The sequence below is a fragment of the Cervus elaphus genome, chromosome 19, assembly GCF_910594005.1.
Source record: "Cervus elaphus chromosome 19, mCerEla1.1, whole genome shotgun sequence".
In the NCBI taxonomy this organism is placed as follows: Eukaryota; Metazoa; Chordata; class Mammalia; order Artiodactyla; family Cervidae; genus Cervus; species Cervus elaphus.
This window is the reverse complement of record NC_057833.1, coordinates 46,530,615-46,546,022: the sequence shown is the minus strand read 5'-3', so window position 1 is coordinate 46,546,022 and position 15,408 is coordinate 46,530,615. Positions and strand designations below refer to the sequence as shown.

Genomic DNA, 15,408 nt, shown 5'->3' with positions numbered 1-15,408 from the left:
TGGTTACCTTACCTACCTTCTCTGTTCGCAGGGTATCTTGTTCCTTTTAGTTCCTGAAAAGGGTAATCGGGAACAGCCATGAAAGGGGGAATATGACAGGTCTCTGATTAATATTTTTGATAGTGTTATCTGGATCTGGCTCTATATGTCCCTACCATCTTGCTTCTTTTTCTGATTGTGAGTTCACTAATAGTTCTGTCTTATTTGAACTCCTTGGTCATGCTGACAGTAATAATGGTCTCAATGTTCTTTTCTCACAGGAAGCTCCTCCCTCTCTACTATGAACCATGAAGTTTACAGAGCTGCTTCTCTCTAAAGAATTGCCGGTGACACTCTACTAGTATAATAGGCATTGCGGTTTCACTGCTTTGGTTGAGCATTTGATTTTAATCCTGTAAACAGTGATAGTAACTACTTTATTTTCCTATTATGACAACACCTGCTACAGTGATAAGAATTCTTGGGACTGAACTGCCTTTGTAGAAAGTCAACTTGAAAAATCTTTTTTCTTGTTGACCTCAGCCCTGCCTGAGTTTCTTGTGAAATCAAGACAGAAATACTTTTTTCTTTATCTTTTATTTTTGGGGGCCCACCTGAGGGCAATATTATATAGTTTGTAGGTCTGTAGTTTTTTCGTTAATCGTCTTTTTTTCCCCCCATGAAAGTGACTTTATCTTTCTTTAGATGACTAGTGATTTCACTCCAGCTTTACATCTTCTACTGTGAAAACTGGCAGCGACTGTTATCTAGTCCTGTGCCACTTATTGATCCCTGCATAATAGATGGGCCAGCCCTTCTTCCACACTACCTTCTTTTATGGCACAGTAGAATGAAGTTAACTCTTACTGTAGTTAGGAGTAGGATGTGCACCTGCTTGTCCAACTCCCTGGACAAGAAATTGGAGGGGGGGGTGAAATGGAAATATGGCTGGCTGTCTATTGATTTTTTTTTTTAATGTGTGTGAGGAAAAAATAATTTCCAGATAAAACAGTAGTAGTATTTCCTTGGACACGTTTCTTGTAATAGTGAATATTTGCCACTGTATGATAAAAATGTAACTTTGTGTATGGTTCCTATCTGCTATGCAGAGAAAATTCTGAAAGTGATTATTGAAGTTGTACCCCTGTTAAGGAGAGAATCTGGAACCCTTGGGACAGAAGATCCTGTACTTCTTATTCTTTGTATAGAGGTTGATCTGGATAATATTTTAAGTGTTATCCACCCTCCCCCCCTCTGTTTTTTTAGTAATGAGCTTTGACTGATAGGGTTTCTGAAGCCTGAGTAGTGACTTGAGACTGTGGTGTTCATTCACTTGGACCTAGTGCTTACATCTGGATCTGGATCCTGGCTGTAACCTTTTCAATTACATTCTTTCTGGGCTCAATGATTTTACTTTGGATACTGTGTATTAACTAGGGAGAACCTGAGAGGGGAGGAGGTACATGTTCTTTTAACTATCTTTAAAAAAATGTTCTTTTTATTCTCTAAGAAATGGCAGAATAGTGTCTCAGTCTGTAAAAATGAAATATAGTGGAGCTCACTCAGAAAGATACACGTGTGAACAGAAGATACATTTTTTTCCCCTGAGATGTGGAGCTGAATAAAACCCTTAAAAAAAACCCCACTGTTTTCATTGTTTTTTTAAAGTAGTGTATAGAGGAGGTGTTTGAAAGGAGTGAGTGAATTTTGGCGAGGGTTTTCATGCCTTGTATGTTTTTTCTTTTATTGTGTAACTCTATTGAACGTGCTAGTGAGGGCCTGGAGGAAATCCTGCTTGGGAGAAGATAATCAAATCCAGGTTCTGGCTTTCTTTTGAAAGCTTATTCCAGAATAAAAAAATGTTAAAATGTAGAAGTGTTATTAAAGATGATTCAGTCCTTTCTTCACTTTTAATGGATGAGAGAGTTGAGGTCTGGAGAGAATCAGTGATCTTTCCAGAGACGCATGTTAGTTGGTAGAAAGACTAAAATTTTGGTTTCCATTTCTAGTTTGTTTCTCCATTATTCTTTTTTCTATTACGGGACTGGCTTTCTCAGGAATCTTGCCAGGTTTACTTAGTTGACCAATCTGAGTGGATAGGAGCAGTTAACATTTCTAGTATAACAAAATTTGGAGAATGTCCTTTTAATTTCATTGAGACTTTGTAAAAATACAGACAGAGACTTTTCTTTAAAAGGTGGCTTATTATTTAATTTTATTGAAGTATAGTTAATTTAAAATGTGTTTAATTTCTGCTGTACAACAAAATGACTCAGTTATGTTTGTTCTTTTTCCTATTCTTTTCCATTATGGTTTATCACATACTACTATGTGATAGTGGCTTACAATTACTGTGTAATAAATATATATTCAGGGCCTTATTATTATGTAATATATATATATTGTATAATATATATTCAATCCCCCTGGTACTGATTGCAGTTGTTGGTTCTCCTCTGTTTGTAGGCTAGTAGGGAAAACCACTAGGCCATTCAGGTATGACCTAAATCAAATCCCTTATGATTATACAGTGGAAGTGACAAATAGATTCAAGGGATTAGATTTGATAGAGTGCCTGAAGAACTGTGGATGCAAGTTCATAACGTTGTACAGGAAGCAGGGATCAAAACCATCCCAAAGAAAAAGAAATACAAGAAGGCAAAATGGTTGTCTGAGGAGGCCTTACAAACAGCTGAGAAAAGAAGAGATGCTAAAGGCAAAGGGGAAAGGGCATTATATGCCCGACTGCATGCAGAGTTCCAAAGAATAGCAAGGAGAGATAAGAACGTCTTCTTCAGTGAACAATACAAAGAAATAGAGGAAAATAATAGAATGAGAAAGACTATAGATCTCTTCAAGAAAATTAAAAATACCAAGGGAACATTTCACGCAAAGATGAAAACAGTAAAAGGACAGAACTTGCAATGTCCTAATAGAAGCAGAAGAGATTAAGAAGAGGTGTCAAGAATACAGAGAACTGTACAAAAATGATCTTAATGACTTGGATAACCAGAATGGTGAAGTCACTCACCTAGAAGTGTGAAGACAGACATTTTGGAGTATGAAGTCAAGTGGGCCTTAGGAAGCATTACTATGAACACAGCTAGTGGAGGTGATGGAATTCCAGCTGAACTACTCCAGATCCTAAAAGATGATGCTGTTAAAGTGCTGTAGTCAATGTGCCAGCAAATTTGGAAAACTCAGCAGTGGCCACAGGACTGGAAAAGGTCAGTTTTCATTCCAATCCCAAAGAAAGGCAAAGCCAAAGAATGGTTCAAACTACTGTACAATTGTGCTCATTTCACATGCTAGCAAGGTAATGCTCAAAATCCTTTGATCTAGGTTTCAACAGTATGTGAACTGAGAACTTCCATATGTATAAGCTGAATTTAGAAAAGGCAGAGAAGCCAGAGATCAAATTGCCAACATCCGTTGGATCATAGAAAAAAACAAGAGAATTTCAGAAAAATATCTACTTCTGCCTCATTTACTATGCTGAAGCCTTTGACTGTGTGGATCATAGAAAACTGGAAAATCCTTCAAGAGATTGGAATACCACACCACCTTACCTGTCTCCTGAGAATCCTGTATGCAAGTCAAGAAGCAACAGATAGAACTGGATATGGAACAACGAACTGGTTCAAAATTGGGGAAAGTACACATCAAGGCTGAGTATTGTCACCCTGCTTATTTAACATATGCAGAGTACATCATGCGAAGTGCTGGGCTGGATGAAGCACAAGCTGGAATCAGGATTGCCAGGAGAAATATTAATAACCTCAGATATGCAGATGACACCACCCTTATGGCAGAAAATGAAGAGCAATTAAAGAGCTTCTTGATGAAAGTGAAAGAGGAGAGTGAAAATGCTGGCTTAAACCCAGCATTGAAAAAGCTAAGATCATGGCATCCGGTCCCATCACTTGATGTCAATTAGATGGGGAAACAATGGAAACAGTGACAGATTTTATTTTCTCGGGCTCCAAAATCACAGTCCAAAAGCGACTGCAACCATGAACCTAGAAGGTGCTTGCTCCTTGGGTTGAAAGTTATACAAGCTCAGACAGTGTATTAAAAGGCAGAGACGTCTCCTCACCAGCAAAATCCGTACAGTCAAAGCTGTGATTTTTTCCAGTGGTCATGTATGGATGTGATAGTTGGACCATAAAGAAGAAGACTGAGAGCTGAAGAACTGATGCTTTCAAATTGTGATGCTGGAGAAGACTCTTGAGAGTCCCTTGGACAGCAAGGAGATCAAATGAGTCAATCCTAAAGGAAATAACCGTGGATATTCATTGGAAGGACGATGCTGAAGGTGAAGCTCAAATACTTTGGCCACCTAATGTGAAAAGCTGACTCATTGGGAAGGACCCTGATGCTGGGAAAGACTGAGCAGGACGAGAAGGGGGTGATAGAGAATGAGATGATTGGATGGTGTCATCAACTCAACGGACATGAATTTCAGCAAACTCTGGGAGATAGTGAAGGGCAGAGAAGCCTGGCGTGCTTCAGAACATGGGGTCTCAGAGAGTCGGACAAAACTTAGCAACTGAACAACAAAAACAAAAAGTCAGATTGAACTGGCCTTAATAACCTTGGAAAACCTAGTGGATTTTCAAGTAAATTTTATTACATAGTCATGCGGTCTAGATTGAAGTTATGAAGTTAGGAGAAGACTCCAGTGTTTATTTGATATGACACGTAATTTTTGTAAGAGGTAAAAAGTATTGACGTGTCTTCTCTTAAAGCAGTTTGGACTTGCTGTTTTATCTGCTAATCATAGGTCTGTTGTAACTTCTTTTTTTTTTGCTCCTTTTCATTTTTTAAATTATTAATTTTTTTTAGTTTTTGGTTTCATTGGATCTTTGTTGCTGCGTGTAGGCTTTCTAGTGGTGGGGCTAATCTTTGTGGTGATGCATGGGCTTCTCGTTGCGGTGACTTCTCTTGTTGCAGAGCATAGGCTAGAGGCACGCAGGCTCAGTAGTTACACTGTGCAGGTTCAAGGGCTTGCAGACTTCAGTCGTGGCCCACGGGCTTTAGTTGCTCTGAGGCATGTGGAATCTTCGCAGACCAGGGATTGAACTCGTGTCCCCTACTTGGCAGGCAGATTCTTACCTACTACACCACCAGGGAAATACTTTTACTCCTTTTTAAACCACTTCAAATTCTTGTTGGGTGTATGTAATAGCTTAATCTTATTACTACTTTCTTCCCTTTTGGCCCCATAAAATGAAAAGAGACTGTGTATTTTCTGTAATAGAATAGATAATTATAGCTAACATTTGTGCTCAGGTTTTTATATGTATTTTAAAATTTATTCTCATACATCTCTATGGAATATAATTGTTATTATCTATGTTTTATAGATGAAATTTATACACAAAAATCTTATTCAGTGTCATATAGGTAGTAAGAAGTAAAATATGGATTCAAACCCAGACAGTTTTTAAAACTCCATTCCAGTGCCTCTTAACAAAAAAAGATATTACAGAGACCCAATTATAAAGGACTCAACTTATTGAATAAAACAATTCACATTACAAAAGAATCTAATGAAGGATTTCTTTTAAAAAGTGTTCTCTGGTCAAAAACCCAGGGGGAGCCATCTCATTATATGGAGAGTTTGGTAATCTAGTTTTACCATCTGTTGAGCTATAGGGTTATCCTAGGGCCAGTGAGCTATCTCTCATCCTGCCATTATCCTGTCTTTGCAAAGATTAGCCCAGTACTGCCCACAGTGAGTAAAGCTGTTGAGCTGAGAAGAATTGGTTGGGAATGGTAGGTCATGCTAGGCATATAGGCAACTCCTCTGAGTAAATGGTTATTCAGTTTATATGCAGCTTTTTAAGCATATGTATATTATATAAAACAAGGAACATAGCTGTTTCAAATTCTATACATTATAGTTTTTTATTTGATCTCTTTCATAATTCTTTAGGAGGTAGTTATGACAGAGCCTCAAATCCATGTTTAATGCTGTGACAAGTGATCTTGAACACCCCATAGTTGCATTTTAGATTGCACAACCATGTGACCTAATCTTAGGTTATAAATTCCCTTTTAAGCATAGTGCCAAAGCTGAAGTGGAAACGTTTTTGTCTTTTTTTTTAAAAAGGATCTCAGATGGATGGGTAATTTTTTTATTACTCTTCCTGTTTCTTTCAAATAATTTTCTTTCTTAAAGAAAATGCAATGCTCTTGTCACACATACTATTTAGTTATTTTTATGGATAAACTCGTAAAAACAGTGGTTTAAGAAGTTTATTGTAAATCAACTGTATTTCAATAAAAACAAACAAACAAAAAAAGGTTATTTCTACATCAGAGATGTACAATTATCTGGGTGGGAGAGTTCTATTTTTGTGCTTTTCATAGAGCTTTATTTAATTCACAGCCCAAAGTGATCACCATGTGACTAGAAATGGCTCAGTGTTAATACTTGCTGCTGTATTTTTTCCCATTTTAGCTTTATGTTTTTATTTTTAGTTAACTCTTTTGTGAGTTGATCATAAAAAACTGTGACACATGAATAGATAAAAGAATGAAGTTATTATTAAAAATAGTGATTCAAACAGCAGCGTCCCACTGTATAGCATATGTATATATGTTAATTGCACAATCGTGCTTGATTCTTTGCAACCCTATGGACTGTAGCCTGCCAGCCTCCTTTTCTCCATGTAATTCTTCAGACTGGAATACTGGAGTGGGTAGCCATTCCATTCTCCACGGGGTCTTCCCAAGCAGGGACTGACCCTGGGTCTCCTGCATTGCAGGCAGATTCTTTACCATTTGAGCTACCAGGGAAGCCCACTGTAGAGCATAGAAACTACATTCCACATCCTGTTATAAATTCAAGGTGTTAGTCAGTCATATCTGACTCTTTCTGACCCCCATCGACTGTAGCCCGCCAGGCTCCTCTGTCTGTGGGATTTCTTGGGCAAGAATACTAGAGTGGGTTGCCATGTCCTTCTCCAGGGAATCTTCCCAACCCAGTTATTGTACCCGGGTCTCCTTCGTTGCAGGCAGATTCTCTACTGTCTGAGCCACCAGGGAAGCCCATAGTGTGTTATAAACCATAATGGAAAAAGAACAGAATATATTTAACTGAATTACTGTGCTGTACAGAGCTATTCAAAACCCTAAAGGATGATGACATCAGAGTGTTGCATTCAGTATGTCAGCAAATCTGGAAGACCCAGCAGTGGCCACAGGACTGGAAAAGGTCAATCCTCATTCCAGTTCCCAAGAAGGGTAGTACTAAAGAATGTTCTAACCATCAGACAGTTCACTCATCTCCCAAGCTAGTAAGATCATGTTTAAAATCTTGCATGCTGGGCTTCAGCATTATGTGAACTGAGAACTTCCAGATGTCTATGTTGGGTTTAGAAAAGGCAGAGGAACCAGAGATCAAATTGCCAACATTCGCTGGATCATAGAGAAGGCAAGGGAAGTCCAGAAAAGCATCTACCTCTGTTTCATTGACTGTGCTAAAGCCTTTGACTGTGTGGATCATTATTAAACTGTGGAAAGCTCTTAAGAGATGGAAATACCATATCATCTTACCTGTCTCCTGAGAAACCTGTATGTGATCAAGAAGCAACAGTTAGAACCCCTATGGAACAACTGATTGGTTGAAGATTGAGAAAGGAGTATGACAGGCTGTCTGCTGTCACCCTGTTTGTTTAACCTATACACTGAACACATAATGAGAAACACTGGGCTGGATGAGTTACAAGCTGGAATCAGGATGGGTGGAACAACCTCAGGTATGTGGATGATATCACTCCAATGGCAGAAAGCAAAGAGGAACTAAAGAGCCTCTTGATGATGAGGGTAAAGGAGGAGAATGAAAGAGACAGCTTAAAACTATTAAAAAAAACTAAGATCATGGCATCCAGGCCCATTACTTCATGGCAAATAGAAGGGGAAAAGTTGGAATGACAGATTTCCTCTTCTTGAGCTCTAAAATAACTGCGGATGGTGACTGCAGCCATGAAATCAGAAGACGATTGCTTCTTGTCAGAAAAGCTATGGCAAACCTAGACAGTATGTTGAAAAGCAGAGACATTACTTTGCCAACCAAGGTCTGTGTAGTCAAGGGTATTGTCTTCCCAGTGGTCATGTATGGTTGTGAGAGCTGAACTATAAAAAAGGCAGAGTGTCAAATAATTGATGCCTTTGAACTGTGATTCTGGAGAAGACTCCTGAAAGTCCCTTGGACAGCAAGGAGATCAAGCCTTGCTTGACAAGTTTGATAAGAGTGACAAGGAGATCGAAGATCAAACCTTGCTTGATAAGCTTGAAAGGAGATCAAAGGTCAAACCTTGCTTGATAAGATTGACAAGGAGATCAAAGTCAATCTTAAGAGATATCAACCCTGAATATTTGTTGAAAGAGCTGAAGCTGAAGCTCCAGTGTTTTAGTCATCTGATGCGCGCATTGGAGAAGTCCCTGATGCCGGGAAAGACTGAAGGCAGGAGGAGAAGGGGACGACAGAGGATGAGATGACGCACAGAGGATGAGGGTGGACTTGAGTTTGAGCAAGCTCCGGGAGCTGGTGATGGACAGGGAAGCCTGGCGTGCTGTAGTCCATGGGGTCACACAGAGTGGGACACAACTGAGCAACCGAACTGAGCTGATGTCATTCATGTATTAAAAAGCATTTTTATCCATGTTCTTGCGTTTGATATTTATAGTGAGGAGTCAGTAAACTTTTTCCATAAAGGGTCAGGTAGTAGTAAAAAAAAATATTTTAAGCTTTTTAGACCATATGTTCTCTCCCTGCTGTTCAACTCTGCCAGTAGGATGTGAAAGCTTACATAGGCAATGTGTCAGTGGATGAGTTTGACTGTGTTTCCATAAAACTTTATTTATGGACACTGGAATATGATTTTCATAAGTCATTAGATATTATTTTTCTTTTGTTTTTTCAACCATTTAAAAATGCAAAAATTTTTAGCTTACTGTTTACGTGATGGTAGGTTAAGGGCCACATTGTCAGATAGGCTGTCATTTGCTGACCCCCTCTCGTAATAATCCTCTGAGACTCTGCTAACCACCTTCTGTGTTTTTGCCCTTTATTTTACCATCTTTTAACATTATTTTACATGTTTTCTTGTTTCGCTACTTAATCATGTGTTTTCTTTGATAATATATGTGTAACTTTTAAAATTTAATAAATTTTATTACATTTTAAGCTATGGGGGATAGGTTCAGTAATGTCTTCCCTTTAATGCCTTGCACATTTTACAAAAATTATATGCTCAGCAAGGGCTTCCCTGATAGCTCAGTTGGTAAAGAATCCATCTACCTGCAATGCAGGAGACCCCAGTTAGATTCCTGGGTAGGGAAGATCCGCTGGAGAAGGGATAGGCTACCCACTCCAGTATTCTTGGGCTTCCCTTGTGGCTCAGCTGGTAAAGAATCTGCCTGCAGTGTGGAAGACCTGGGTTTGATCCCTGGGTTGGGAAGATCCCCTGGAGAAGGGTATAGTCCATGGGGTCCCAAAGAGTTGTACATGACAGAGTGGCTTTCACTTTCACTTTCACATGCTCAATAAGTGTTTGAGAGAGTTGGAAAGGAGTAATGTCTGTCTTTCACTGTTTGAAGGATTGTTGTGTAGATTGTTTTACTTATTCATTTGTATAGTAAAGATGTGTTCCAGAATGATTCTGTTGCATTATGAGTAGAAGTAATAGGAAGGTAAAATTCACCTCAGAATTCAGGGAAGAGAAAGCAGAGAAGGAAGCTCTTATGGATTGAGTTTTTTTGTGATGACATATGTACTGTGGCCAGTGATATGGACAGTCTCTCCTTTAACCTTTTCTTAACCTTTATTTTAAATAGGTATTTCTTTACTCAGTTTACAGATGAAAAAACCAGATAAAATACCTTAGCCTTAAATATGAGTGTAGGACAGAATTTGAACCCAGACCATGTTCTTTCCATATATTTGACTTTTTTATAGGATATAAAAGTCCATATATTTGAGTTTTAAGGATATACAGCAACATATAAGGCTGCCTTAGACACTATTTACTTATTGCTACAAGTTTTCACAAACACATCTTAAATAACCAAGGACAGAGATTTTTTTCTTAGAGAAGGTGAAATGTTGAAGAAACCTCCATGATAACCTTTTATTCTTTGAATATGTGGTTACAAAGAGCTTTATTCTGAAATGATAGGCAAAACACATATTCTGTCTTACTTTTGTACATAACTTTTACCTCTTTAAAGAAGGGTGTTTAAAAGTGTTTCACAAATAAATTCATAGAATTCTACAATGAAATAAAATTGAGGAATGTACATGAAGTTTCTATCAAACTGTATGTTTAGTAGAAACCAATGATAAAATCAAATCTTAAAGCTGATTATTTTAGGTAATTTTCTTAAAGTTGAAGATTGAATCAAGCTAAATTAAATGAAGGTTAAAAATATAAATGGAGAGAGAATACCCTGGTGGTCCAGTGGTTAGGCCCTCATGCTTCCACTGCTGGGGGCCTGGGTTCAGATGTTGGTTAGGGAACTAAAGATCCTGCAAGCCTTATGGTGAGGCCAAAAAAAAAGTGTAAATGAAGAAAGTTTCTGACAGTAATTAATTGTGGAGTTTCTTTTTTGACTCAGCAGACATTTTGAGTGTCTGTATTGCTACCAGGAGCTCAGACTAGTGAGAGAAGTAGACAGAGATAGAGATACCAAGAGGACATACCTCCTGGGACGGTGATGTCAGAACTTCCCCCCCCTTATTAACTTTAAAATGCTATCTAAAATAATTGAAAATATTAAAACAGTCTTGAAGTGTAAGCATAAAAAGTGTAAATCCTTTTTCTCACTTTCTGCTCTCTGATCCCCATTCTTCAGAGTATAGTTAGCAGACTGGTAAATAGGCTTCCAGATTTTTTTCTTATGCATATACCAGTAGGCCTCCCTGCAAAGAAATTGGACTCACGCTATATATAATTTTGTAAATTGCTTTTCCTCCCTTGTGATACTCTGTAATGTACATGTTTCCATGTCAGTAGGTACAGATCAATCTCATTTAAAAACCTGCTACCTCGGTGATGGGATGGGATCCCACCATTTGTTTACATTATTTCTTATTGCTGGGCATGTAGGTTTTCAACCTGTTTACAAAAAATAGATATCCTTGAACTAATATGCTTTATTTTGTGAATTGTTTAAATGATGAGTAACACAGAAGCAGGTGAAGAGACGAGGTTAATGTGAAGGGGAAATGTTTTCTAGGCTAAGGGAATAATGTGTCATTTGAAAAACTGCTGCAGAAAATGACGAACTTTTAGTTTAGGAGAGAAGCATTTCTCTTTCTGTGCTGTGGAGGTATAGAGCCTTTTGTTTTCTTGAACTGTATGCTAGGGTATTTCATTTTATAGAATTGGCATTTCTTTCCTGAGTAATTTATAGTTACATAATTTTCTTATTTTGGAGATCGAAAACTTTTTCAATAAATGTTGCCAGGTAGAGAATTAGAAGGACTTCCCAGATGGCTCAGTGGTGAAGAATTCACCTACCAGTGCAGGAGACGTTAAGAGACATGGGTTCCATCCCTGGGTCAGAAAGATCCCCCAGAGAAGGGAATGGCAACCCACTCCAGTATTCTTGCTGGGGGAATCCCACGGACAGGAGCCTGGTGGGCTGCATACAGTCCATGGGGTTACAAAGAGTGGGACATGGCTAACAACTGAGCATATATGCAGAATAGTAGGACCACAAGCTGATAATAATGGTCATTCAAGAGGCCACACAGAGGTTAAGTGGGTACTTTTGGGAGTAGAGCTTATATCTTATCTATTTTTCTCTTCTTAACACTAACTGAAATTCTTGCCCAGAGTTCAGAATGGGTTTTTGTGTGGCTACTTCCCCACTGTTATCCATTTGAAGCAAATTTTGGTAAACGAAAAAACAGATATTGTGAAGTTGCTAGTTAATCGAGTAGTTGTCTGAAAATTAAACTGATAGCTTAAAGTAGATGAATAACATTTTTTTACTCTTAAGTATTGTTGTTGTTCAGTCACTCATTTGTGTCTGACTCTTTGCAACCCCATGGACTGCAGCACACCAGGCTTCCCTGTCCTTCCCTGACTCCCAGAGTTTGCTCAGACTCATGTACAGTTGAGTTGATGGTGCTGTTCAACCATCTCATCCTCTGTCACCTTCTTTTTTTTTTTTTATTATTATTATTTTTTTTCCAGTGGGTTTTGTCATACATTGATATGAATCAGCCATGGATTTACATGTATTCCCAATCCCGATCCCCCCTCCCCCTCTGTCACCTTCTTAAGTATACAAAATCTTAAGTATAAAATCTTGCTATCCTTAAAAAGTTTTAGTTGCTGCTTTTCTTCACCCCTTAATTTCCAATTTTGGAAATGTTGCCCTACAGTGCGTATCAAGTACTATTTTACTGTTAGAATTTTGTCATTCCTAGGGGAAAAGAATCTGCTGATTTCTTTAAAAATACATTGGAAACAAAATGGTGTATTAAATACGGGTAATAAATATCTTTATGGACTATTTCTAAAAGTAAAAGCCTTTATTTTTGGTTGCCAAGGATGCTTTGCTGTTTGATTACATATGCTTTGTTGAATAGAAATACGAGTTTTGTAAGGCTCAACTTTCAAAATTTCTTGCTTGTTTTTAAAAACCTAATGCTAAATAGTTTTCACTAGTGTTATTAATTTGAAGGGTATGAATACTTTGAGTAAATTAGCTTGTGTTCTCTTATTATGTTAAACAATAATCTGTCATCTGTTATAACACATGATTATGAAATATTCATACTTTGTTCTAAGGGAATTAATACTTTACACGAAGTGTAGTTTTTAAGCATCCATACCTATTTTTTCACTTGGAGTTAGACTTTTCAAGAGTAAAGTATACATTTAAACACAAATTAACTTGTTTTTGTTTAATTTTTCTAGGGCTGCTTTGGAAGAAGTGGAAGGAGATGTGGCAGAATTGGAACTGAAACTTGATAAGGTAAATTTTACTTTAACTTTTTAAAACAGTAGTTCTTGTTTTGTATACTGATTTGTGCCTACAGTGCCAGATGGGTCATGTGATTTCTTTTATATCCATGAACGTAAATGCTAATATTATCCCGATTTTACACATACAGAAGTTGAGGCTAGAGATGTTAGGTAGTTGGTTGAAAATTTAATCTAACTGGCAGAGCAAGAATTTGAACCCTGTCTGACTAGTCATCTTTTATACTGTTGGAAGTTTGTTTCCTTCCCAATCAAAAAGATTGCAGTATAACTTTTTGTTGCTTAATGGATAGCATATGTAACCTAACCATTCTTGGTTGTATATTTGGGTTTGCTTGTGTTCAAACATAAAATTTTTAATACTCATTCCATTTTTTAAAGCTAATGCCAGAAATACTGAATATTTATTTAATAATTGATATTAAATTGTCATATTCTATGCAAGGGTAAATGTACATTGATTCCTATCTTCTGTGTTAATTATTGATAATCTCTCTTCTTTTTTGACCTCTATCTCAGAAATGTTATCTGTTGTATAACAGAAATGTAAGAATGAATAAGACATGGCTTCTGATTTTAAGTAACCGTTGTTCATTGTTAAAATTTCTGGAGACTAAATGTGTTTATTTGAAATACCTTTTCTGAAGATAATTTTCTGTTTATTTACTTACTATTGTAAATGGAATTGTTTTGGAAAGCAGTACTTATCAAATGTTACTGTGCATAGGAATATGTGGGGTTCTTGTGAAAATACAGATCCAGATTCAGTAAGTCTTGGTATCTGAGATTCTGTTTGTCTAGCCAGATTTTAGGTGACACCAATGCTGTTGAATAGACTGCACTTTGAATAGCAGTGATGATACATTAATTAGACTGAAGATTTTCAAATGTTTTGAAATCATGAAATATGTATATATAATATAAATAGTATAGAAAATATATAAAGCAGTAGCTGTTATATTTGTAAGACAAAATAATTTCAGAAAATGTTTAGTAGTAAGTTATTTTTATGCACTTTGATATAGATACATTAATTAGACTGAAGATTTTCAAATGTTTTGAAATCATGAAATATGTATATATAATATAAATAGTATAGAAAATATATAAAGCAGTAGCTGTTATATTTGTAAGACAAAATAATTTCAGAAAATGTTTAGTAATAAGTTATTTTTATGCACTTTGATATATAGTATGTTTGGGAATTTTAAAATAGTCCTGTGAAGTAGGTGGGGCAAGTGGATTATTTCCATTTTCTAGATGACAGTAGCAAAGCCCAGAAAGTAAAGAGGAATTGGTTCAAATCACAGAGCTTGAGAAGGCAGAACTAGGGTTAGAATCCCATCTGTTTTATTTTAGTTCAGCGCTCTTTTTGTGCGCCACTGTACTCCTGAGTCTATGTTGAGGGGCACATGCTACTTGAAGTTTTCTGAGGAACCCTAGCAAACTTCCAGGCAAGTGTTTTAAAAAATAAATGTTAGAATTTTTGGTAAAGATATTTTCAGAAACCTTGTTTTCTATTTAAAATTATGTGTATGGGATCATTGTTATTGTTGTCATCATCATTATTATTTTACCCTGATGTATTGCATTTATTTTTAAGGACTCTATGAAACAAAGTTTTTAAACTCTTAAGGTAGATAGCAGAAGATGTAGCTTTGATTTTCTGGTAGATGTATGAGAGAATATATAGAAGGATAAAGTTTCTTTCTTTCTTTTTTTTTTTTTAAAGAATCACAGAGTAGTACAATAAGGGTATCCATTTTGTCTGGGTAGATTTGCATCTAAATCAAATAAAACCTGTGTGTCAGGGGGGACCTCAGAATTTAAAGTATCTAAACAGACTCCTGTTACAGTATTTTGTTAATGATTTTGCTTTTATGAGCAGCTATCTTTTGTTTTCACCCCTTTATATCATTTGGTTGGGGTTGAGAGACCGGTAGAATCTTAAACCAAGAAGTCCAAATCTAAAGCAAGCTGTCAAAGTATTGCTATACAGTACTAAGAATTCTAAACCCTTTCTTGAGTCTGTACCAGGACTTTCTAGGTGGCTCAGTGGTAAAGAATCTTCCTGCCAAGCAGGAGATGCCGGTTCAACCCTTGGGTTGGGAAGATCCCCTGGAGAAGGAAATGGCAACCTACTCCAGTATTCTTGCCTGGGAAATCCCATGAACAGAGGAACCTGGTGGGTTATAGTTCATGGAGTCACAAAAGAATCACAACTGAGCGACTAAACAACATCAACAGAGTTGGACCAGTAAAGACATCATGGAAACTTTGACACTTTTTAAAACATATTTCTCTACTTTAAGATCTTGATCCCTTATATAATGTCCCTTTCCCAAATTCTTAAGCTATCATTGATCATTTTTACTCTGAAATTATGAGGAGGTACAATTAGAGAAGAGGCCTGTGAGGAGCA

The 15,408-nt window shown here is 37.0% G+C and overlaps 1 protein-coding gene across 2 annotated transcripts in view; it reads left to right on the top strand.

Moving 5' to 3' along the window:
• The window catches only part of ACAP2 (ArfGAP with coiled-coil, ankyrin repeat and PH domains 2), a 156,359-nt gene that overhangs the window by 43,456 nt on the left and 97,495 nt on the right, over positions 1–15,408 (top strand). For both annotated transcript variants that reach the window (XM_043873743.1, XM_043873744.1), the window contains exon 2: positions 12,921–12,978. In XM_043873743.1, coding sequence (XP_043729678.1) covers positions 12,921–12,978 — 58 coding nt within the window. The remainder of the gene's footprint in view (positions 1–12,920; positions 12,979–15,408) is intronic.